The sequence below is a fragment of the Astyanax mexicanus genome, chromosome 21, assembly GCF_023375975.1.
Source record: "Astyanax mexicanus isolate ESR-SI-001 chromosome 21, AstMex3_surface, whole genome shotgun sequence".
Lineage (NCBI taxonomy): Eukaryota > Metazoa > Chordata > Actinopteri > Characiformes > Acestrorhamphidae > Astyanax > Astyanax mexicanus.
The window spans coordinates 25,195,546-25,219,912 of NC_064428.1; the positions used below are offsets into that span (position 1 = coordinate 25,195,546).

The following is a 24,367-nucleotide window of genomic DNA, read 5'->3' on the forward strand; positions in this document are numbered from 1 at the left end:
TATGGCTCTGGCTCTTAAAGGGAATAACAACTGGCACACTGTTTGGTTTATTTCATGTTACACCCAAAACACACCTGAGCTGAGCAAGGTGTATTTTCTTCACACTCCAGATACCAAAGACGCACTGATACTGGTCATTAAATCCAGCTGCATGATGTGCAATTGACCTGTGTGGTATAGATCACTAAAATAGGGCCCTGTATGTTTTTTTCTACTATCTCTCAATTTCTATTGGTTTATAAGGGAATTTCTGTTGCCAACATTTGTACATTTCCATAGATTTCATTTCTCATAGTATGTTGCTATTGATATTTAAAGAACATTTTTTTTTTCAGCTCATTCAACCCAGTCTATCATGGCATCTATTAAATTAGTGGTGTGTAGAGTTGGATAGTAATTTTTGGATAATATTGTATCATGGTAAAGTCTGAGCATTGCATTGTTTGTGAATGGGAAGTTTGTTATTGATACTAGTGAACAAGTGCTCTATATTACTGCTAATTCTTATGTAGAGTAAAACTTGTTACGTGGAGTTTCTCCACTATAAGGCAGTAATGTATGTGTGTGTGTGTGTGTGTGGCCTGGCTTTCATTATCTCAACAAAACGCGGTTAAATATTTAGAGCAGAATTTCCACACAGGCTTGTATTATAAATGAGGGGCTGTAGGGAAGCCATGCTGCTGATATGTGTACTGATAGGCTGACAGCAGGAGTGATGGCGAGGGGATGGTGAAGAGGACAGGCTAATCAGAGGCGATGTATTATGCATCCTGTCACAGAGCTTTCACACTCAAATCAACACTTCTGCCACCCACACTGACTTCAACATGTCTGCTCTTCTTTCTCGCTCTCTCGCTCTCTCTCTCTCTTATGGTCCCTTCACGCCTGTCCTTTCTCAACTGATGAGGGTTCTGACACTTGATTCCATCCCCCACAGTGCTGACACATGCACACACACACTTACACACAGTTACACACACACACGCTTACTTTTATACCTTGTCAGAATATGAGGTGATACATATTGTAATAGTGTGTTAGATACAGTATTTTATAGCTGTCATATCAAAAACTTTTGCAATGCTATTTGGAAGGAAGATAAAGATTACAGGAACAGTGAATGATTAAATATTTAGACTGATGTGCAATATTTATTGAGCTACACAAGGAGAAGTAGTGTGTACTGCATGTTTATGTAATGCACAATTTGCCATACATCTATGCATGGAGCTGTAGAGGTTCTTAATGATGTCCTGCTATAATTCTTCAAATGTAGCTTGAATATTCTCACAGTAGATGGTAGGCAATTTGTTAAAATGAACATTCTGCTTCAATTTGTCCAATGGTGTGCTCTGTAGAGGCAAGTCTCTAACCAGGAGGTACACTACCCAGACATAATCTCTCATAACCTTTTAATAGGGCTGTGGGGAAGAAACCTAGGGCCACTGGTTGTTTTGGCACGAAGATGTAGAGGTTCTGCTACATTCCTTTCCATGTACCGTATTTTTCGGACTATAAGGCGCACCGTATTATAAGGCGCACGATGAGTGAACGGTCTATTTTTAGTGTTAGTCCATACACAAGGCGCACTGGATTATAAGGCGCACTAAATGAAACTTTATTTATATCAGTAACAATAACTCTGAGCAATAAATCCTTCACAATATCTGTGAAAAATAACAACATCTCTGAGCAATAAATCAACAAGCACAGCAAGTACGTATTACTCCGCGACGCTCCTGACAACGGTAGCCGCAACGCTCCGACAGACCATAATATTATGTTGAAGCACAGCAAGTACGTATTACTCCGCGACGCTCCTGACAACGGTAGCCGCAACGCTCCGACAGACCATAATATTATGTTGAAGCACAGCAAGTACGTATTACTCCGCGAGGCTCCTGACAACGGTAGCCGCAACACTCCGACAGACCATAATATTATGTTGAAGCACAGCAAGTACCGCATTACTCCGCGAGGCTTCTGACTACAATAGCGTGTTGTGCCGAATTCGGTGAATAAAACGGTTTTAAAACAGAGATAAAGATTGGATAAGTTTCATTTCTGGATGAAGTGATTTCCAGCGCTGTTTGGATATAACTGTGGATTACAGGAGACTGGATTGATGGATTCTCTTTAGTCTGGACGCGTTTTGAAGGTAGGACCTGTGGCTGAGCGCGGGTGTGTGTTCGGGGGGTGGCGGCAGTGACCGGAGGTTACCCCAGGACAAAAGGAGAGCCTTTTATTACTGGAAACATGCGCTCTGACGCAGCTCTAATTCATGAAACATACATCCTACAGTAAAAGCACAGTATATTGAACCTGTAACTGTTCATAACTATTCAGAAACACAGCCAGTTATGAAATATAAAATATTTCTGGCCCGCCGGTGGGCCAGTGCGTGTTAAGAGGTTAACTTTACTTAGAAGTGGGCGCTAAAAAGAAACAGTTTGTGCTATTACCCCAGAACGGGTGGAAAGGAAAGTTTACCGGCACCTTGTTCTGGCCACGGAGCTACAGTGGAAACTAGCTACCCTGAACCACAGCCGAGAGGCAGTACGGCAGTCAAAGGTAACCGCGCGCTAGCCCAAGAGGGGGATCTTTTTCTGGCGTGGGTGAGGAATTCTGCACAACAGAGCGCCGCGTACCACATAAAAATCGAGGTCAGTAAACACAAGCAAAATCCATACACAAGGCGCACTGCATTATAAGGCGCAATGACGATTTTTGGGAAAAAATAAGTATTTTAAGTGCGCCTTATAGCCCGAAAAATACGGTAGCTTGAATTTTCTCACAGTAGATTGTGGGCAAATCCTGCTTCCCCAAATCCAAAAATCATCTGGGCAAAATGTCTTTTAAGTGCCTTGTAGAGGCAAGTCTCTCACCAGGAGGTACACTACCCAGACATAACCTTTTAATAGGGCTATGGGGGAAACATTTTTACCACTTTTACATCCTCTTGTGGCAAGACACAGTGTCTAATCAGACCACAATTTTTCAGAATTGCAGCGGTATGTGGATTGCCCTGTTGATATAGTACACTGTTGAGTGCATTCAGAAAACCTAGGGCCACTGGTTGTTTTGGCATGGAGATGTAGAGGTTCCTAATGATGTTTTGCTACATTCCTTTCCGTGTAGCTTGAATTTTCTCATAGTAGATTGTGGGCAAATCCTGCTTTCCCAAATCCAGTGGTGTGCCCTTTTTTAAGTCTATCATCTGGGCAAAATGTCTTTTAAGTGCTTTGTAGAGGCGAGTCTGTCACCAGGAGGTACACTACCCAGACATAAGCTCTGATTACCTTTCAATAGGAAATGCAGGAGGCATTTTTTTCCACTTTTACACCATCTTGTGGCACAGTGACACAGTGAGACACAGTGTCTAATCAGACCACGATTTTTTTGAATTGCAGCGGTATGTGGATGAGCATTGTCTTGGAATAGTGCAATGTTGTGTGCATTCAGAAATGCTGGGGCCACTGGTTGCTAGAACTCATTAATGTAGTCAGAGTTGGGTTTTAGAGTGCCTGTAATGAAGACCAGGGATGACCATGACACCAGGCCTTCTGAACATGTGACTCATGACAACATATGATTGATCAATCTTTGATCTGACTACTGTGACCCTCTTTCACGACTCCCCACCAAGTTTCATACCTGTCGGGTGATTCCTTTTGATTACAACCATTTTTTGAAGATGTTGCCAAAATCTATTACTTGCTAGATTCTCTTTTTTGTCCAGAAAATGTTCAAAACACTCACAAATATGCACATTACATATAAGTGGTCATGTACTCCCACATATCAGACAGCATATTGCTTTTGTGATTGACCTCTAAAGAGCAGCATATGACGAATATGACGCACATGACAGGGTACCAATGCTCCAAAACACCACATCATCTATTCAAGCCTGTGGGCCAAGTTTCCACCTCCTTCTGCATCTCAATATGATATTCCCACCACCTGCAGTAAGGAGGAGGGGGAAGGAGGGAGGTGAAGAGAGAGGACGAGAGCCAACATGAAGAAAATGCATGTCTATAGCAATATAGATCTCTCTGTCTGAGTGGTATTAAATTAAATTCCTCCTCCGCACACATTCTTTACCCAGCGATTACATCTTCTGGCCAGCCAAGGCTACACACAGTGCACCATGCCTCACAATAAAGGATAAGTCATTTAGGGGACACAAGAGAGAGCCCCACAAAGCCATCGTAATCAAGATAAAGTAGGAATGAGGATATTGTATTTTTCTTGAGAAGCACACTTTTGAAATGGTATAAGACAACTTATAGCAACCTGGCATTAACAGGCATTCTGGGTGATCCGATTACAAATGTTTGTTAAATGGATAGCTGTTCACACCTGGCATTTTAAATGCACTTTCTCACATCAATTCCTGGGCTGGTTATGGTAAGAGTCTTTTAACTTGTTCAGACTAGTTTCTCCTTCACAGTCTCAAGTCTTTAGCAGTTTCCAACAGGTTTTCTTCCAGGATTGACCTGTATTTTTTTTAGCTCCATCCAATCCATATTCCCATCAATACCGACCAGTTTCCTTGTGCCTAATGATAAAAAAAAGATCCCCAAAGCATGATGCTGCCACCCCCATGTTTCACAGTGGGGATGGTGGGTTCAGGGTGATAAGCAGTCTTACTTTTTTGCCAACCATAGCTTGTGGATGTAGGATGACAAAATATGAAAAAAAGTTCAAGGCATATGAATACTTTTGCAAGCCTTCTTGAGAAGGTATATGATTGAGTAACATGAAAATTGTTCATTTATTCTGTAAACTACTGACATAGTTTCTCTCAAATTCCAAATAAAGATAATGTCATTTTAGAGCATTGATTTGCAGAAAATGAGAAATGGCTGAAATAACAAAAAAGATGCAGAGCTTTCAGACCTTAAACAATGCAAAGAAAACAAGTTCATATTCATAAAGTTTTAAAAGTTCAGAAATCAATATTTGGTGCAATAACCCTGGTTTTTAATCACAGTTTTAAACATGCATCTTGGCATGTTCTCCTCCACCAGTCTTACACACTGCTTTTGGATAACATTATGCCACTCCTGGTGCAAAAATTCAAGCAGTTTAGCTTGGTTTGATGGCTTGTCATCCATCTTCCTCTTGATTATATTCCAGAGATTTTCAATTAGGTAAAGTCAAAGAAACGCATCATCTCTTTTTTTTTTCCAGAGCTGTATTGTGAGTAAAAGCCATATCTTTAGATTTGAAGTACACTGACATGCTACATGAAACGTGGACAGGAAATATTATTGTGCCCTATATGTTTATTTAGTGGCAGGCTTGCAGTCACAGTGACACATATTTTAAATACACTTATAACAAAGATCAATGGAATGGGTAGGCTTTCTCCACGTATCTCTTTTTCCGGATTCTCCCGCTCTCCTCTCTGTTGTTAATCTGGTAGAGAAGGTGTGGATAGGGCCAGGCCCTTGTGATCCGGGGTCAGCTGCTGCTCACTCTGAGAGAGGGATTTAAACCTGTCTGTGTGGAATGATCGAACGGGGCGATGGCATGAGGGGATCACTCTCTGTGCCACATAACCCTCAGCTCGCTCTCCAGCTTAACAGAGGCTCAGGCCGTGGCACGGACGTGCAGTCCATGCAAGCATGTGCCTGGCCGTCCACATGCAGAGCACACGCATATAGAACACATACTTCGACCACACCTTTATTGGACCTAATATAGAGCCTTGTGGAACCTCGCGCTGCTGGGTATCTGATACTGGCTGAGACAGAAATAAGCACAAACCTCGAGGGATCAGAGCTAATGCTCTTTTTCTGACTTAATGTGTATAGTGTATCACAAAAGTGAGTACACCCCTCACATTTCTGCAGATATTTTAGCATGTCTTTTTATGGGAAAACACTGACAAAAATGGCACTTGAAAATGAAAAGTAGTCTGTGTGCAGCTTATATAACAGTGTAAATTTATTGTTTATACTAATAAATATAGATTTTATTTCTTCCCTAACAAATAACTCAATATACAGCTATTTATGTCTAAACTACCGGCAACAAAAGTAAGTACACCCCTAAATGTCCTAAATGCTTGTCATTTTTTCCCCAAAATGTCATGTGCCTCGTTAGTGTTACTAGATCTCAGGTGTGCATAGGGAGCTGTTGTGTTCAGTTTTGTAGTACAGTTCTCACACAGTTCACACACTGAAAGTTTCAACATGGCACCTCATGGCAAAGAACTCACTTAGGATCTTAAAGGACGAATTGTTGCGCTACATAAAGATGGTCAAGGCTGCAAGAATATTGCCAAAACCCTAAAATTTAGCTGCAGTACAGTGGCAAAGATCATCCTGCTTTTTTATGAAGGTTTAATAAGAAGCAAAAAAGTGTTAAATAAACCCAAATATGTTTTATATTTTGTTAGGTAAAGACAACCTTGCACATCTTGGCTGGATTTTCTTAGTCAGCTTTATGAGGTAGAATCACCTGAAATCTTCAGCATTCAGTTAACAGCTGTGCTGAACCTGTCAAGAGTTAATTACTTGATTTTCTTGCCCTTTTAATGTGTTTGAGAGCATCAGTTGTAAACTTGTAAAGACGTAGAGTTGGTGAGTAGCAGTGAATAGCCATATTTGAGTAATGTTCTAATACATATTATTGCAACAACTACTCAACTAACTAAAGAAAAAAAATTACTTAAGAAATGAAGGTCAGTCCAGCCGATATTTTCCAAGAATTTCAAGTATTTTGGTTTAGTGTTTAACACTTTTAAGTTACTACATGATTCCTTATGTGTTCCTTCATAGTCTAAATGACTTTAGTATTCATTTACAATGTAGAAAAAAAATACAAATAATTGAAACATTAAATGACCAGATGTGCCCAAACTTCTGGCTGCTACTGTAAATCACATTGTTGTTATTGTAAGAGTAGCAGCAGTAGTATTAATATGAACATTAATTATTAACTAACAATCTTAGAAGAAGTAATGTGTGTGAGGATTTATCCTGGTCTTTAGTCCTTTAGTGCAGAAGTGCTGATCTATCTCATTGGTTAAAAAGCTGCCCGACAGCGGAAAGTGTTGGCCTTCCTGTTCAATCATCTGACTGCAGTGTTAATGATGTTGTTCCTCCCTGAAGAGGTGTCGTTTTCAGATTCCAGCCTCACTTCATACAGCCAGGAAAACTTTGAACTGCGCTGGCCCTCCTGCGGCACAACGCTACCTTTGGAGTTGTGTGGGCAAAGCAGATTCCAGTAAATATATATATATATATATATATCTGGCGTGAATTATGCGAAATTTGAATGCAGTACTGAGAACATAATTATACTGTGCATTAAAAAAGTAAACTTTTTTTATATATATACATATTAAAATTATTTCCCTAATGCTTGGTGCTTGGTTAGCCGCTAATGCTAATTCTCCAGCCTTAGTGGAAATCTGGAAATCTAAGCTTGCTGTAAATAAGCAAAAGCGTTTTACTGTGTAGGACTTAAAAGCTTTACTATAATGCTTCATAACTTTCATGAGATACATGTGATCATTCCCACAGACACAACCTGTCTAGTTTAAAGCTCACCTTCCGTCGTTTTTTCTTTCATTTTAAAATGTCTAGTTGTGGTCTCTAGTATGAATGAATGACATGTGAGCCGTTTTTGTAAAAAAAAAGTGCTCAGGTGTCTCTGTATAGCTCTTTTTTAATGGACTGTTTTAGGGGTGTGTCCAAAATGACCGGATTCCAGCTTTGCTCATGAATATTCATACATGCAAACAGCATGCAAATATCTCTCCTCTGATTGGCTAGGAGCACTGCGACGCCCCTCCACCGCTCTGCCGCTCACTGCCTCCCACCTCCTAACTGATGAGCGGTGATGTTGCGTCGCTTCAGCTCCGCCTCTGGGAGTTTCTCGAGCCAAGGTGGGCTGGTCTGTGAGTTTCTGCCTACGTAGGCAGAAAGATAATTCAAAATTCACCCGTTTTTCGGAGGGGGGGAGGGGGGATTTCTTTGCTTAGCTCCTGCAGACAATGGGGGCTGCAAAACTGTTTAATGTGCAGGTGTACACACTCGGAGAGACCTACTGTATTCCACAAAAAACAAGAAAAATCGGATTTTCGCGGAAGGTGAGCTTTAAGGACTGAAGAAAGCGAAATGGTGCATAGCAAGTTAATTATAGTTAAATATAATTGCAGTTAGTTGAAGCCCTCTTTCAGACATGCACAGTTATGTATGCCAAAGCTGTTTAGTATTATAATAGTATTATAATCTGAACAGGCAGGCAGGTCAATGAAATGCCAGGGCTGTTGGAGAAAAACTCTTCCCACGCTTTTCATACTTTTCCTCTTCATTATCTCCATCATTGACATTATTTTCTGCATTGTTTTGTAGGCTCCACCCACCACGGTGAAACCCGTGGCCCCTCGAGCCCCAGCTCACCCTCGTCTTCACCTCACTCGCCTGGAGGAGGCCTTTGCAGTGGCAGCTCGGAGCCCACACTAAACGGAGGCTGCTCCGGAGCTTTCTGCAGCTCAGTCGTAGGTGAGCATCAGGAATTTTTATATCAGAATCTGTCAGAATCATGGCCAAACATGTTGCATGGTGCATTACATAAGGCTTAAGGCCTTTATTTAACCAAGTATTAAATGTTAAACTTGATAAGCTTCATATTCTTCAAGACAATTCTGTCAAAACATTGAATAAAAGATGTTGTGCTCTCAGTGTGATACTGGCAAGAAGTGAAGGAACACATAAGGAATCATGTAGTAAATTAAAAGAAACCAAAATAGGCAGAATTTAGGTGCTCTTATCTGGGGTTCTGTTAACCAGAGGTTCCAGAGGCTGGTAACATTGATGAACGTGTCCTGTTTAACATGGGTAACTGTTGCTCTTCCTTTTTGGGGAGGTTCTGACGAGAGCCAGTTTTATCATTTTTGCATTTGATGATAATTCAAAATACTTGAAATGTTTCAGATTAACTGACCTTCATTTCTTCAAGTCGTTTTTTTCTTTACTTTGTTGAATAGCCCTACTCAAATAGAGCTATTCACTGTATACCTGTAACTCTACCTCTTCACAACTTCACAACTGATGCTCTCAAACACATTAAGAGAGCAAAAAATTCAAGCTGACTGAGAAAATGCCAGGATGTGCAAAGCTGTCTCTATCTAAGCAAGAGGTGCCTACTTCAAAGAATCTAAAATACCATATTAAAAAAAAAAACTTTCTGGTTTGTTTAACAACTTTTTTGTTTACCAAATAATTCCATATGCATTTTTATATAGTTGGAAGGACTTTGATATTAACCTACAACAATGAATTTAATTTAAGGTGTGTCTGAAATTTTGACTTACTGGACACACGGTCAGGTCTATACATATCCGAACAGTGTTTAACTATTAACTACTAACAGAATAGACCTAATTATTAAGAGTGACAAATCTACCTTGAAATACTGTAGACACATGTGAGGTGATGTTATCTGGGTGTTTATTCCTGTGTGGTTGAAAAGCATTTAGGTAGCATGAACAGCATAGCATACTTTTAAAGGCTAATCGTGACTTGCTTTAGCAGTAGTGCAGTACAGTTATACTTTACACCTCTGGAAAAAATTAAGAGACCACTTCAGTTTCTGAATCAGTTTCTCTGATTTTGGTATTTATAGGTATTTGTTTGAGTAAAATGAACATTGTTGTTTTATTCTATAATCTACAGACAGCATTTCTCCCAAATTCCAAAAATATATATTGTCATTTAGAGCTTTTAATTGCAGAAAATGAGAAATGGCTAAAATAACAAAAAAGATGCAGAGTTCAGAAATCAGTATTTGGTGGAATAACCCTGGTTTTTAATCACAGTTTTCATGCATCTTGGCATGTTCTCCTCCACCAGTCTTACAGACTGCTTTTGGATAACTTTATGCCACTGCTGCTGCACAAGAGTTGAGCAGTTCAGCTTGCTTTGATGGCTTGTGCTCATCAGAGGTTTTTAATTTGTTAAAATTAAAGAAAATCATCATTTTTAAGTGGTCTCTTATTTTTCCAGAGCTGTAAATAGTTGTTAGTTTATTATATGGTGAATTATATTTTTTTTATATTGACTTAAACTCTCCTCTCATTTTTTTTTCCCTTTCATTCTCTTTCTTACCCCATCACTTTCCTTCTTCCCAAGGAACAAACCCGAGTTCTCCCATCAACCTCCCCAAATCCCCCACCTTCCCCTCATCCTCCAGCTCATGGCCAGACGAGTGCTCCATCTGCTACGAGAACGCCGTGGACACGGTCATCTACGCCTGCGGTCACATGTGTCTCTGCTACACCTGCGGCCTGCGCCTCAAAAAGATGGCCAACGCCTGCTGTCCGATCTGCAGGAGGGCGATTAAAGACATTATAAAGACCTACCGGAGCACATAGGAGGCGTGTCCTTCTTTTCTAACACATACGGAGCCCCACAGAGGCCGTGACACAAAGAGACTCTCGTACGTTGAGGAAGGAGGCGTCACACTTCAGGGACTTCCTCTCTCTCTCTCTGATACATTCATGGGCTTTTCTGCTCCCATGCTGATGACTTTTGAACCTTGGACATCAAAGGCTCAGGCATCCATCCGCAAAAAGTTCTTTGCTGTGTTTAATGTGCGAGCCATGCCTGCGACGGTCACTGGCCGTGTCGCAACTCAGGACAGGAGGCTGAGATTCTGACTAAAGCTTTCCATAGACACACACATACATATACACACTCACACGCAAGGAAAAGGAAAGAAAAATCATGTAAATAACCTCCAACAATTCAGGAAGCTGCAGACAATGCTCAGGAGACGTCACACTCGCAGCGTCTCCCGTTTTCGTTTCCCCTCTCTATGAGCCATACGACAACTCTCTCTGCGAGTCTCGTCCACTTCGTAGGTGCGGAGTTCTCCAGCTGGAAGCAAGACGTGGGTTGTATTTAACGTAGGCGTCTAACATAGTTTGGGGAAGTCGATTTTATCTTTTCTAGCTTCGGCTTGAAGCTCTCAAAAGGTTTCAGGGTCACATTTTTTGCCTGTGTACAGATGAAACTTGGGGAAGAGATAAAACAAAAAACACACACTTAAGAGTACTAAATCTTGCTGTTGCTCAATGCTCTAAAGCCAGTATTGCCCTGTTGAGTTGAGTTTAATGAGTGTGAGGACCTTCAAGGACTAAAGCGCGATGTTCTGTGAAGCAATGTATAATCTAAAAAGGTCTCTCAGTTGTCCCGTGTGGAGTCAGTGTTGTTCTCCTGCTTTTTGCTGCTGCTGCTGTAATGCTATAAATGCTAATGCTTGTCATTCAAGCATTAAGGCTCAGTCTCCCAGACAGGGATTATTAAGCCTAGTCTGGACTTGAAGATTTTCCATTAAAAGGAAATCCCTATTCAAATGGGATTAGTTTTACTGTACCTGAGGAGGTGGAGTACCAATCAACTAAACCATGGACTGTTTTTTGGGAGGTTTAAAAGCACTTTTCTAAAAGGTTCAGATATTTGGACCAATTACAGGAAAGTAAAGGTACATAAGACCGTCATCAACCTTTAAACTGTTCAGAATGGTGTTTCAGAATCCAGTCCTCTATACTATGCTGGTGATTCCTGTATCTTCTGTAGCTGTAGAATAAGAAGGAATCCGGGGGACTCCCTCTGAGGGTGGTTCTTGCAGAGGGACAGAATTTGGCACAACACCTGAAAGGGCAACTCGCTGAACTGACAAGATTCTACAAATCAATCGATGCCAATGCCATCAAAGTAGACAGAGATAGACGCAGCCCACATAGGTGATGGCAACATGATGTAGCAAAGTATGTCAAATTGCAGTGTAAAATCAAATTAACCTAGAATAAACTAATGCAATGTTTAATATACAAACACATTAACCTTTATTTTAGACTTGTAGGTGTGATGACACCTTAAATTTACACTTATATACTCCTTAGTCCACCTCCTCATTTAAATCCAATACCTTTTGAATATGGCTTCAGACTAGGCTTAATTTCTGTCTCTTAAAACTTGCTATAAAGGTTTCATTAAGAAGATTCATATTTAATGAACTGGAACAGGGACTGGAACACACGTTCCCACAGAGAGGAAAAACAACATCTTTCAAAAGTAATCAGATTTTAAGCCCAAGTCGAGACAGAGCCGTAATCAAAGAAAAAAATTCACCACAAACTCAGTCAGTTTCGCCATTCCGAGTGTTCAAAACAAGCTTCCTGAAGCGCTCTGCGCATGCAGTCGCCATGGCGACCGAAATCACAGACGAAAGAGCATAGCCTTGAGGCCTTAAACAATGAAAGGATCATTTGTGGCGAGAGAGAGGCTATTTGATTTGCCGTGTTAATCCATATTTCTCTGAGTACCCTCCTTATTCGCTACAGAACAGCTACTCAAGGCCACTGGGGAACAAAATAAAGCAGAGGAAAGAAGAGATCGCTGTGAGAGATCGGAAGAAGGAGGGAAAAATCATTTGTTTGACTTAATGCTGGTTCATATTTTCCTGCTGATCTTGAAAGAAATGCAAAAAAGTGAAATACTGAATTAGTTAAGAAAGTAAGAAATGAAAGTGAAGACGACATATCTGAATACTCCAGCAAATAACAGATCAGGGGGCTATGTCCGAAACATGGCCACCATTGCGAAAGCTATCAGATTTCCTTTCTGAAATAAAAGGGTGTTCTTTGACTTTTGACTCACCCTGTACATGAATTATAACACTGACTCACTTTATCCTGTCTTTCAATGAAAAGTCATTTGCCTTAAAAAAAACACTAAATCAGAGACACTAAGACAGAATTGGAGTGGTTTTAGCCATAGACTGAACAGTCTGAGATGATATCTGACTGATAATGTCATAATAATGCCGCCTCTGTCGCCAATCTTTCTACATAAAAAAAAAAAAACGTTTTATATTCAATTATTTTCAAGGTGCGTTTAGCATTCGTCAAAATCAAAATTGTCAAAAGAGTGTATGAAGTCCATTACAACATTAAACCAGTCACATTTACACTAATTTACACTCATTCTTCCACCACTAGTTGCAAAATTAACATCAACTACTGTGAAATAGGCTTTGGGCAGTTTTATATAAAGTAAGGACCTTTAATGTAATGATATAATTTTACAGTGCACCCAAATTCTCCTTGAATATTCCATCTTGGAAAGTCAGGGTTAAAGTGCAGGATTAGCTATGACATGCTATTACACCTGGAAAACTTTTCAGTTTTTAATTCTAAAGCAGAAACTATAACCATTTGGTTTAGTATGTTTTGTGGAGTCCCACAGGGTTCTATTTTGAGAGAAATGTAATTTTGATGGTGTTGGTGACCAGCATTATAATCAATTCTTGTATGTTCCAAAGCCTAGGCTGCAGTTGAGGTAGGACAGGTCCTCCGGCAATCAACTCCTATTCATTAGATATTTGGTCAACTTGATTAAAAAATGACCTACCACCAATTAAAATGTATGCTAGCTTGGTAAGCATTATTGAATACTGGATACTGAACACATTATTTTCAACACATACATTTTCAGTAATTATGCAATTTTTTTCACTATTGCATGAATTCTATAGCTTAAAAATGCTTTTTGTTTTTAAGATTTGAGCTGACAAACCAAAAGAGTTGAGTCATTGTTCAGTATAATTTATTCTGCCAAATCTTGAAAATCATATTTTGCCCTTTACAGCTGAAGAGTTTGTTGTTGAATATTTGCTGCACCCTTACTGATCTTTCCCATTGCGTTGTTTGAGCACAGTGAACTGTTAGTAACTGAGTGACTGAAAGGATACATCAGCTGTGCCCTCAAAATTGCTCGGAACGTAGGCGGCATTTCTAGGCTGCATACAAAAGATTCTTTACTCACAGCGGCCGTAAAATGCAGCTCGGATGTGCTGCACCTTGGTTGCAGCCTAAGCTTTGGAACACAGATATTATGTAGGTTCTTTCTCTGCTACGATTTTAGTAGAAGACAACAAACATACTTATTACTTACTTACTGACATCATGACATGATAATGTATTTGGAAAATCTGATGATTTTTCAGGTGTAAAGCACCTCAAGCACCTGGCTTATGGTGCTCCGCATCAGTGACACTAGTTTAGGATCATGATCCCAGCTCTAGTTATCACGTTAAACTGGGAAAGACTCTGCAGAACTCTTTGTTCTGTTCTTTGGCTACATTTCATGGACAAGTGATCATTAAGTAGCTGAGGTTAGCTCTGGCTAGCTTTGTAACAGCATGATATGATGATACTCATGGACCTGGCGTGTAACTCACTCCCTCTCGCGTGGTGCTTTGCATCAGTGACACTGCGTGTCCTAGTTTAAAATCATCCTATTAAACTAAGGAAGATTCTGCAGTACTTTGGCTACATTTCATGGACAGTGTCAGTGATTAGCTTGTCGTGGTTAGCGTGTTAGCTTAATGTGAATCATTTGTGACAACTGGGGCTCAAATCTATGCTGCTAAAGCATTAGCCAACTCTTTTTTTTTTTTTTTTTCAGGCAATGCTTAAAAAACATGTGCGTTATACATCCTCACCCTCATACACTTTATCGCTGCGGTCACTATAAAATATAAACAGCGGTTTGGGAAGTTTAGGAAGTTTAGGTTTTTTTGTACATATATTTGAACGCTGGATGTCCTTCTTATTGTTCTAGGCAGTAAAAATTCAGCTCCGGTTCTCGTGAGATTTAAGTGGAGGCGCTGGAAAGCCGGAATCAGTGGTTCTTCTCCTCTGCTGATAAAGATACAACACTATTTCTATGCCGTGCGCCGCCGTCGCTTGAAGTGATGATTCACTCTTGAATGTTAATTTATGTTAATTGGTGATAACCGGATCTTCTAGAATAGCAGTATCCAAGGTGTTCCTCTAATCGCTTGGCTACGGTTGGATTGATGATGATGATTGTATTTGTTTGTTGCGTGCTCCTCTCTGGGTTACACTGCACTGTATTTCTTGAAAACAGAAGAGGGTGATGCTATCTCGTACCTGCGAGGCTGTGCTGTGCAGTAAATCTAAACCATAGTAAACCATCACAAAACCCGTCGCTTCCAGCTACAAGATAAGCGCAGTCCTGCGCTAACGTACCGTCCCTTTAGTTTCAGCCTGCTTTTGTAATTTCCTCTCTGCTGCCCTGCCCTGTTTTATACCTCCTCCCAGAGCCTGTGGGTGATTTATTTATTCAAACAATCTGATTAGTTTAGATATCAGATCAGCGTGCTCCATCATTTCTAAAAGCAGAAAGCTTCAAGCAATAGATGTGATTTCAGAATCAGAGTGTGGAAGTAAAGATATAAACTGGTTTAGCCCAAAATAAAACTAGCGATACGAGTTATAACTCAAATTTCAATTTCAGAAATCAACTGCGAAACTTTTACTAGTCATTTTGAAATTTGAATCTGAGCTCTATAAAATCTATTTTTAAAATTCTATACTATAAATATATAACTATAAATAGTCTGTTCTGACTAGTCATACCCTTGTTTCAGTTTCATTTTGATTACAATCTAATCAACTTTTTTTAATCTAATTTTCTCTTATCTATAAAAAAAGTTAAAGATTAAAATAAAGATACTTTTTTTTTACTAGGATAAATTTCATTTTTTACAAGTAAATCCATAAATGAATTCTCACTAATGCAGATGCTAAATTATCTCTGATATATCTAATATATTACAAAATATATAAAAGTTTAAAAGGTTCTGACTCATCAAAATCAGTGTCAATATTTTTCATAAAAAATATTGTAAATAAACTACAGAGCCTACTTCTTTCTATTTTAAATTCAGGTTTGAAGTAAAGTCGATTGTTCAAGAGAAAAATATTGGACTTTTAAATTTTCACACTTTTATTTCTAGTAAAAATTCTATGTCACTTTTAATTCAGAATATTATAATTAGAACTTATAATGAAACGATTTTAATGTTGATTTCTACATTGAAATAAAGAAAATATAATTTCTACTAGTACTTTTCTACTATTTCTAAATTGTTTTAATTTTAATAGAAACATTAAAACACTAGAATGTCTAGATTTTGAAATTTTTTGAATTGAAATATTTTATTGCTGATTTAGAAGTTAAAAAAAGTACTGGTAGAAATACTATTTTTAACTTTCTAAGTTAGAAATAAGCATTTTTGCTAATAAAACTACCATGTTAATGTTTTGAAATTTGAATTTTTACTAAATCTAATTTAAAATCAAAATAGTTGATTTCTAAATAAAAATTAAGAAATTATAATTTTTTTCTAGAAAATATTTAATTGCTAGTTTCTGATTGAGAATTTAAAATTTGGTATTTCAACCAGTAAGAATAATTGTTTTTTTTAATATTTTTTTTATATGTAATCATTTTGAGGAAAGAAATCAGTTAGAATTTATCATTTCTACTTGTAAAAATTGCATTTCAGAGAAGTTGAGTTTGAGTTATAGTTTGAATCGCTAAAACTGGTTTCTGTATGAAGGTATTTGGATATGATTTGGAAACGGATCACTCGTGTTTATAGATGTTTTTAGTGGAGCTCAGTTTTTATTAAACTGGTCTGAGAGACAGTCTCGTGTGCACTGTTTACCATCATTGTGTTTTAAAGTCACTTTATAAAGTTTTTGATTGTACATTTCTAAACTCCCTTTATCCGGGAGGGTTAGAGATACGACATCTTTATTATGATGTTCTGACCAAACTACGAATCCAGTGTGATAATCCTGACCCAAAATAAAATGAATTTTAAAAGAATAATTTATGATAGATGTAATTAAATAAGGATTTATTTATTTTGCGTTTGAGCTCGTCCCCTTTGCCCTGTATAATAATGAAATTTTCACTCGTCCAAAGCAGAAGTTTCCTGTATAGTCTAGTTTTTCATACTGCAGTAAAAATACAGTGAATTAAGAGTTTAATAAAGAGTTGTTTGCTTTATTTAGTCATACTGAGGACCTACATAAGGGCATGCAGTCCCGACACACTACAGCTGGCTTTGTGGAGCCTGTAATGTACTTTATTTATGTAGTGTGTGCTGTGTTGACCTATATGGTAGAATATATGGTACAGATCACCGTCTAGCGTTCCTTCTATTGGACCTTTTTGATTGTAAAGTTCTGTTTTTGTAGAGAGCAGCCTGTTTTTCACCAGTGCAAAGCAATATGGTGAATTTTTAGAGTCTGCATTAGTTGCTTATTTATTCTAGGTTTATAAAAAAAGAAGCCTATTCTATAGATATTATTATTATTATAATACCAATAATAAAAAAATAAATTAGAGCTATTGCATCAGTTCATCATTGAAGCACTAAATGCTTTTGTCCTTGCATTTATCGTTTATGTAACTGCGTTCTGTTCACTATCTGCCCATTGGTGAACAATGGGACCAAACACATGGCTATGACATGATTCCCTGCTGAACCAAGTGCAGAGACTCAACTCAGCCAATCAATCAATCAATCAATCAATCAATCAATCAATCAATCAATCCATCAGCAGTTCCCCCATTAGAGCAGTTCTGCTCAGTGTGAAAATGCATTTTTTCCAGTGTTGAAATGTCCAGCGTGTTGTTTATTTTGAAGCTAGTTTCGCAGTCAGTGACTGGTTTGTAAGCATTGTTTAGTGTGAGTCATAAAATGATTGTGTCAATAAACTTTCCAAATGTGTTTCAGACATGTCGTGTTTCTCTCTTTCTTTTCTGCTCATTAGAACTGTTCTGAAAATGGTGTGTGGAAAGTTATAATCTGTTATAAAGACAGAATACAGATATGTTTTATATCAAATATTTTACATTTCTGTTCACTCATAGTTAAATAGATTGTTGCAATAAAGGTTGCAACAAGAAGAAAGTGCCAGACTGCAATGCTTTACACAAGAAGAAAAAGATCAAAGTTACCTGAAACAATAACTAATCAAAACTTCTCACTGATATGGGCCACTCTTCATATTCATAATCATATTTATTGAGCTGCACCTTCAGAAGCATGGAGTTGTAGAGGTTCCTAATGTAGTTCTGGAATAATTCATCCCAGGCAGCTTCAATATACTTCAGCCGATTGTGTGGTTGAGGTGTAGAGTATTGACCAATAGCATACCACACATTTTAATCAGGTGATGCGGTTAGCCATGGTATATATAGCTCTAAAAAAAAAAAATAAAAGACCACTTAAAAATGATGGTTATTTGATTTTACCAAATTGAAAACCTCTGGAATATAATCAAGAGGAAGATGGATGATCACAAGCCATCAAACCAAGCTGAACTGCTTGAATTTTTGCACCAGGAGTAAAGGCATAAAGTTATCCAAAAGCAGTGTGTAAGACTGGTGGAGGAGAACATACCAAGATAAATGAAAACTGTGATTAAAAACCAGGGTTATTTCACCAAGTATTGATTTCTAAAGTCTTAAAACTTTATGAATATGAACTTGTTTTCTTTGCATTATTTAAGGTCTGAAAGCTCTGCATCTTTTTTCTTTATTTCAACCATTTCTCATTTTCTGCAAATAAATGCTCTAAATGACAATATTTTTATTTGAAATTTGGGAGAAAAATTTTAATTTTACTCAAACACATACCTATAAATAGCAAAATCAGTGGTCTCATTTGTTTTCCCCAGCTCTGCATACTTCGGAAATATACTTCAACTTTACTTAAGTTTACTTACTAAAATATATTTTTGTAAGGATAATCAAACCAACTGAGACAAAAAAAAATTGTCAAAAACAGACTAAAATACACCTTTTATTAAAAAGCATTTATTATTCAATTCATTTTTTAGATTTGCCCCAAATCTTATGACCCTAATATTATCAATGTGATTCACAGTGATTTTTTTTTATCTTGATCTTTCGGCATTTAATCCAGGATCACTTTAATTCCCTCCTGATTTAATACAGTCCTGCTGAAGTGCTCTCTGAATTGATCCTGAATCATTTCTGCCCCCTAAACCCACCCTCCGCCTGTGAGAGCTGACCCGAGAGCGTGTTAGCGGCTAAGAGTAACTGTGAGAGTTACTGATTTATGACCAGAGGCCGGCCTCCTATTAACACTGAGGGCACTCAGCTGTCAATCTGACCTCAGATCTGTGTGTGTGATGATTTAATAAATGTGCTCTGGTTTAGGAAAGAGCTGGACTGGTCTCTGTGCTCCAGTCTGAGGGTACAGGTCTCCAGTCAGCACTCTGACCGGCAGGATTAAACACAGGTTACATTCTGATTAAGGCGCTTCATGCTGCACTGACTGATTGTAAAGGTCACACTGCCCCCTAGTGTACAGAAATATAGCGTCTCTATGTGGAACATTTTTTACACAAGTTGCACCTAGATGGGAATCAGTGTAAAGATGAGAAGAGCATAGTGAAAAATTACAAATACAATTACAAATACAATTCCAATGCAAAAGTTTAACCTTTTAACATGCCAGCATGGCTGTTCATTTTCTGCTTGATTTTTTTTTTACAACTAAATCTTTGGGATTTCAAGTATTTCATAAAACGGTATCATGTTTGATAAGAAACGTTAAAACGTTAAAAGAATAAAAAAAAAATTGTCTCTTTCCTAAGCTTCATTTTAAAATCTATATTTTCCTGAATACAAATCAAACAGTACATGTCCTTTAAACATTTTGTTTAATTACAGTTGTCTAGTTCTTATCTCAGTTCCCAAACATGCAGAATTTGGGTTAATTCCTGTTATTGAGCTGGAATTATTAAGTGGAATAGAGAGTGAATTGGCAGCTTCTGTAATTATCCTGTAGGAGGAGCTAAAAAGGATGCAAAGCCCTAAAAAGGATGTAAATAAGTTATTTTACTGCAGAAAAAATGGTTTTGCATCACCTACACCTGTAGCCTCTTAGGATTGGTTTTCAAACGTTATTAAAGACTAACCAAAGATTTATTCACACATTATGGATGTATGGAAAATAAACATAAATGCATATTAATGGTCTCTTCTCACAGAGTCTAAAACTGTGACTGTGAAAAATATGTCTGCGTTCACATTACCAGGATGAAGTGACTCAAATCTTTTTTGCTCAGTGTGGCTCAGATCTGATATTTTCATGGCTGTGTGAACGTGCCAAATCTGTTTTGCTATTTATAGGTTTATGTTTGAGTAAAATGAACATTGTTGTTTTATTCTATAAACTAGACAGCATTTCTCCCAAATTCCAAATAAAAAATATTGTCATTCAGAGCATTTATTTAAAGAAAATGAGAAATGGCTGAAATTACAAAAAAGAAGCAGAGCTTTCAGACCTCTAATAATGCAAAGAAAACAAGTTCATATTCATAAAGTTTAAAGAGTTTAGAAATCAATATTTGATGAAATTACCCCCTCGTTTTTTTATTACAGTTTTCATGCATCTTGGCATGTTCTCCACAAGTCTTGAGGCGCTTCCAACTGTTATCTCTATACGAGTGAAGGTGTACAGCTGAAGATGTTCATTAATAGTTCATATTAGTTTCTCGCTCGTGTTTATTGTTGGTTGGACTACAGTTTTTGTCTTGCGGTTTCTGCCGCGGTACGACGTGCCGCGAGGTCAAAGTTGAACCATGTTAAACTTCTGTAACACCCCTCTCTGTCCTATAGTATACACTATGGGCGGGCTTTGGGTTCGTATCTGTTACAAGTAAAATAAATGAACTTCTTTTATTTTTTTATATTACTTTAGCTTAGCCTTTCGCTGTCTTTTAAACCTGTCTATAAGGATAGCTAATTCTAATAACCTTCTTGACTGGTCATATGATAAGAACCTTTAGGAACAATGTACTGTAATAATAACACCCAAATAACAATATAAAGAAACCTTCTAGTTTGGATATAGTAGTAGTTCTCTCTAGCATAATAAACATTCAATAGAGCTTTTAGCTTTCAGATTAAACCTCAGAATTCAACCACAAATAAATGGCACAGAGATGCAATCACAGTTTTAGCTCTAAATAAACCCCAAAATAAAACTCTATGGGCCCTTTAATAGTACGGTCTAAGCCGGCATTAAATGAAATATAAAACTAAAGTTGCAGGCCTCGACGTATAGCTGGGGTTCGTAGTGGCCCAAGAAAACTGAAACTGGCCTCAGGGAGCCAAACAAAAATGTGTATGTGTATTTACTGAGTACCTCAGCTCCGCACCTTCTTTCGGTTCAGGAGCAGCAGCACAGCTCCGCACCTTCTCTCGGTCCAGCAGCAGCACAGCTCCGCACCTTCTCTCGGTTCAGCAGCAGCGCAGCTCACGCACCTTCTCTCGGTTCAGCAGCAGCGCAGCTCACGCACCTTCTCTCGGTTCAGCAGTAGCAGAGCTCCGCAGCTCACTAGCCAGCATCTCTCTCTCAGTTCAGCAGCATACATGTAGTTAAAAGAGTTGTCCTTAGTTCCACCGGGGATGAACTCTGTCGACTCTTGCTGTTGACAATATCTCACAGTTATAACTGACCTTACTTTACAGTTCAAAGGGGAACGTTGCTCTTGTGCAGAGTTACGCAGACCCTTTAGCTCCACGCAGCTAACTTAGCCAGCTAGCAGACTCGTCAATTCCAGATTTCGAGCAGAAACACTGACCCGGGGTGGGGCATATAAAGTCCAGCTCACTCCAAAAAGGTATAGACAAACATTCTGCCCGAGGTTTTTACCCACTTAATAAACTCAAAACTAACATATATCTCTTGTGGAGAAACTTTTAGCTGACTAGGCAGCGAACTTACAACCTCCTGCTGCCTCGTGCTCACCCTTCCCCCTTTTTTTCCTTCTACTCTCCATCTCTATGACAACCTGCTGAATCCTCATTGGCTAGGTTTGTTTTACACACAGAAAATATTTTATTTTAGATTACACAAAATAGTTCTTACATTTTACACATAATTATTTTAGTTACACAGATATGTGTTTCTTACAACCCAATTAATAATTGTATTATTATTTTACAGATTTTCTCTAATATAATTTATTATTATTACCTACCAACTATTTTTTTTTCTCTTCGTTCTAACACACACATACATATTTTTGGCCGGGTTACACTTTGAGGATGCTTAGGATTTAATTGTTTCTCTAGCGGCAGAGCGGAACGCAGCGCGTTTCCCAGCCCATAACCACGCCTCTACCGCGGTCAAAGTTCAACATGGTTCAACTTTGACCTCGCGGCAAGCGGTACCGCGGCAAAAAACGCATGACGTGAACTCAAGCGACCAGGGAGAAACTGTAGTCCAAACAATTATAAACACGGACAAGAAACTGATATTAATGATTAGTTAACATCAGCTGTACATCACTACCCACCCTACACTTATATAGAGATAACAGGAGGAAGATCAGAATCAGAGCTTTATTCTGGCAGTGAGAAACAGATACAGATCTACAGAAGCTGTAGAGACTCAAAACTACAAAACACCGGTTGCAGAGGGGGGTTAGAAAACCCCACCTATTATCAGCAGGGGACTCTCGGCGTCTACAGCCTACCGCGTGCAGCGTGTAAGCACCATTACACACTGCTTTTGGATAACTTTATATGCTGCTCCTGGTGCAAAAAAAAATCAAGCAGCTCAGCTTGGTTTGATGGCTTATGGTCATCCAGCTTCCTCTTCAGAGGTTTTCAATTTGCTAAAATCAAAGAAACTCATAATTTTTAAGTGGTCTCTTCTTTTTTTAAAAGCTGTACTCAACTAAGTAAAGAAACAAAAATACATTAAGGAATTTAGGCCTGTTATGAAAAAGTTTGAAAAAAAATAAAAAATGTAATGAAACTGGCACTCATTAGGACAGAAGATAAAGAGTAAAACTTCCCTCTGTTGCACAAGTTCATCAGAGTTACCAGCCTCAGAAACCGCAAGTTAACAGCATCCCAGATGAGAGCACCTAGATGCTTCCTTCACAGAATATTTTGGTTTAACACTTAAAATTAGTTAATAATTAGTAAAAGTTTTTCTTCATACTTTAGGTGACAGCTATTAATCTACAATGTTTAACATTAAATAAAAAAAAAAAAACGAATTTAAAGATGTCAAATTTTGGACTGCTACCGTATATAGATCTACATTAAAAGTGCTGTGCAAAATCTGCTTAAATGATTGAATGAAATATTGCATGGCTATAGTAAGAAATAAGACAACATAAAATTTGCCTTTTGTTCAATAGCAGTTTCTAAATTACCATTTAAAAAAAACTGCTGTTTTCAGTAAGAAAACACACAGCTAATAAATCATTCAGAGGACGTTTGTTTTCATTTGGATGCCACAGTTTTCTTCTCTTCTTCCTTTAAATCTTCTACAGCAAACTGAGCCTCTTCTACACATTCATCTCCATCAGCTCTGCATTTCCACACTACTGTCCCAAAGCATGCATCTCTATTCCAGCCCTGCCATGTCTGACAAATAAAGACGCAGGGTGTGCTCTGACTCCTGTAGAAGTGCGCTCCCAGAAATGTAGATAAATGCATAACAGACATGAAAGAACAAGAATGATACATTTTATTGTTTTTTGTTTTTTTTTTTCTTATTTTTTTCATTTAGGGCAATGCAAGATACAATGTAAACATGTACGAGATACAAAAAAGATAAAAACACAAAACAATGCAAAAAAAAAAAAGAAAACTGGAAAAAAAATTAAAGCTGTTGACCACCTGGTTTCAAAAGAAATACATATTTAAAAAAAAAAAAAAGGTTTTGAAATTTGTTTTGTGCTCCATGGCTCTGCATAGGATGGTTTTAATACAAAGCATTTGTACAAGTTCCCATAACAGAAAACAGCAATGTCCTCCTTAAATCCTTAAATGATTTCGTAACTAAAAACCCAAAACCCTGTTTATGCAGAACTTTAGAACAAAGAAGAGTTGGCAAACAGCTTTCATGAGCGCATAAGTAAGGAAGCAAAAGATGAGTTGCATTTGAGTAGCACAGTAAAAAGAGCTTTAGCACCACTGTCATTTCGACTGTTGCATTTTACCGAACAATCTGGATTTCTTCGGTAACGTTACCTCACGTTTCTTTAGGCCTACAACTTCTCTAAAGTCTTGACTGGTAAAAAAAAAACAAAAACGTAATGAGGTTCCAATTGAAAGCCAGTGACTCGGCCAGGCGCGTTTAAAAGTCTTGTTTTGACGTCTGTAGAACTAGAAGGCATAATAATGAAGGCTAGTGTAGAAGGCGACGACCTTTGGGCCGATTAACAAATGCAACTTTAAGTGCCCTTGTTTCAGGCGCCATTGTGGCACTTGGTTCAAAACCCGGTGGTGGGGGGCTTTTACGGGAGCAGTTACACAGCCGTGGCTGTTAATTAACATGAGAGAACCGGTAATTAGAGCAGAGAGTCAAGCAGCGATAGAGCTTGCAAACAGCGAGACATTAGCGAAGCCCAGCATGTTCATGAAGGAGAACAGAAAAAAACACAGCAGCAGCCTGCCAG

At 38.3% G+C, this 24,367-nt stretch overlaps 1 protein-coding gene and 1 long non-coding RNA gene across 3 annotated transcripts in view; one reads left to right on the forward strand and one right to left on the reverse strand.

The window, feature by feature from the left end:
- The window catches only part of neurl1aa (neuralized E3 ubiquitin protein ligase 1Aa), a 145,458-nt gene extending 129,437 nt beyond the window's left edge, over nucleotides 1-16,021 (forward strand). For both annotated transcript variants that reach the window (XM_049470011.1, XM_049470012.1), the window contains exons 5-6: nucleotides 8,373-8,522; nucleotides 10,152-16,021. In XM_049470011.1, coding sequence (XP_049325968.1) covers nucleotides 8,373-8,522; nucleotides 10,152-10,393 — 392 coding nt within the window. In that variant the 3' untranslated portion in view covers nucleotides 10,394-16,021. The remainder of the gene's footprint in view (nucleotides 1-8,372; nucleotides 8,523-10,151) is intronic.
- Nucleotides 1-21,761, reverse strand: part of LOC125785832 (uncharacterized) — a 102,671-nt gene extending 80,910 nt beyond the window's left edge. Inside the window, exons 1-2 of the long non-coding RNA XR_007428179.1 lie at nucleotides 21,245-21,761; nucleotides 21,104-21,174 (exon numbers count right to left, since the gene is read on the reverse strand). This is a non-coding gene — a long non-coding RNA (uncharacterized LOC125785832). The remainder of the gene's footprint in view (nucleotides 1-21,103; nucleotides 21,175-21,244) is intronic.
- Nucleotides 21,762-24,367: the final 2,606 nt, after the last annotated feature.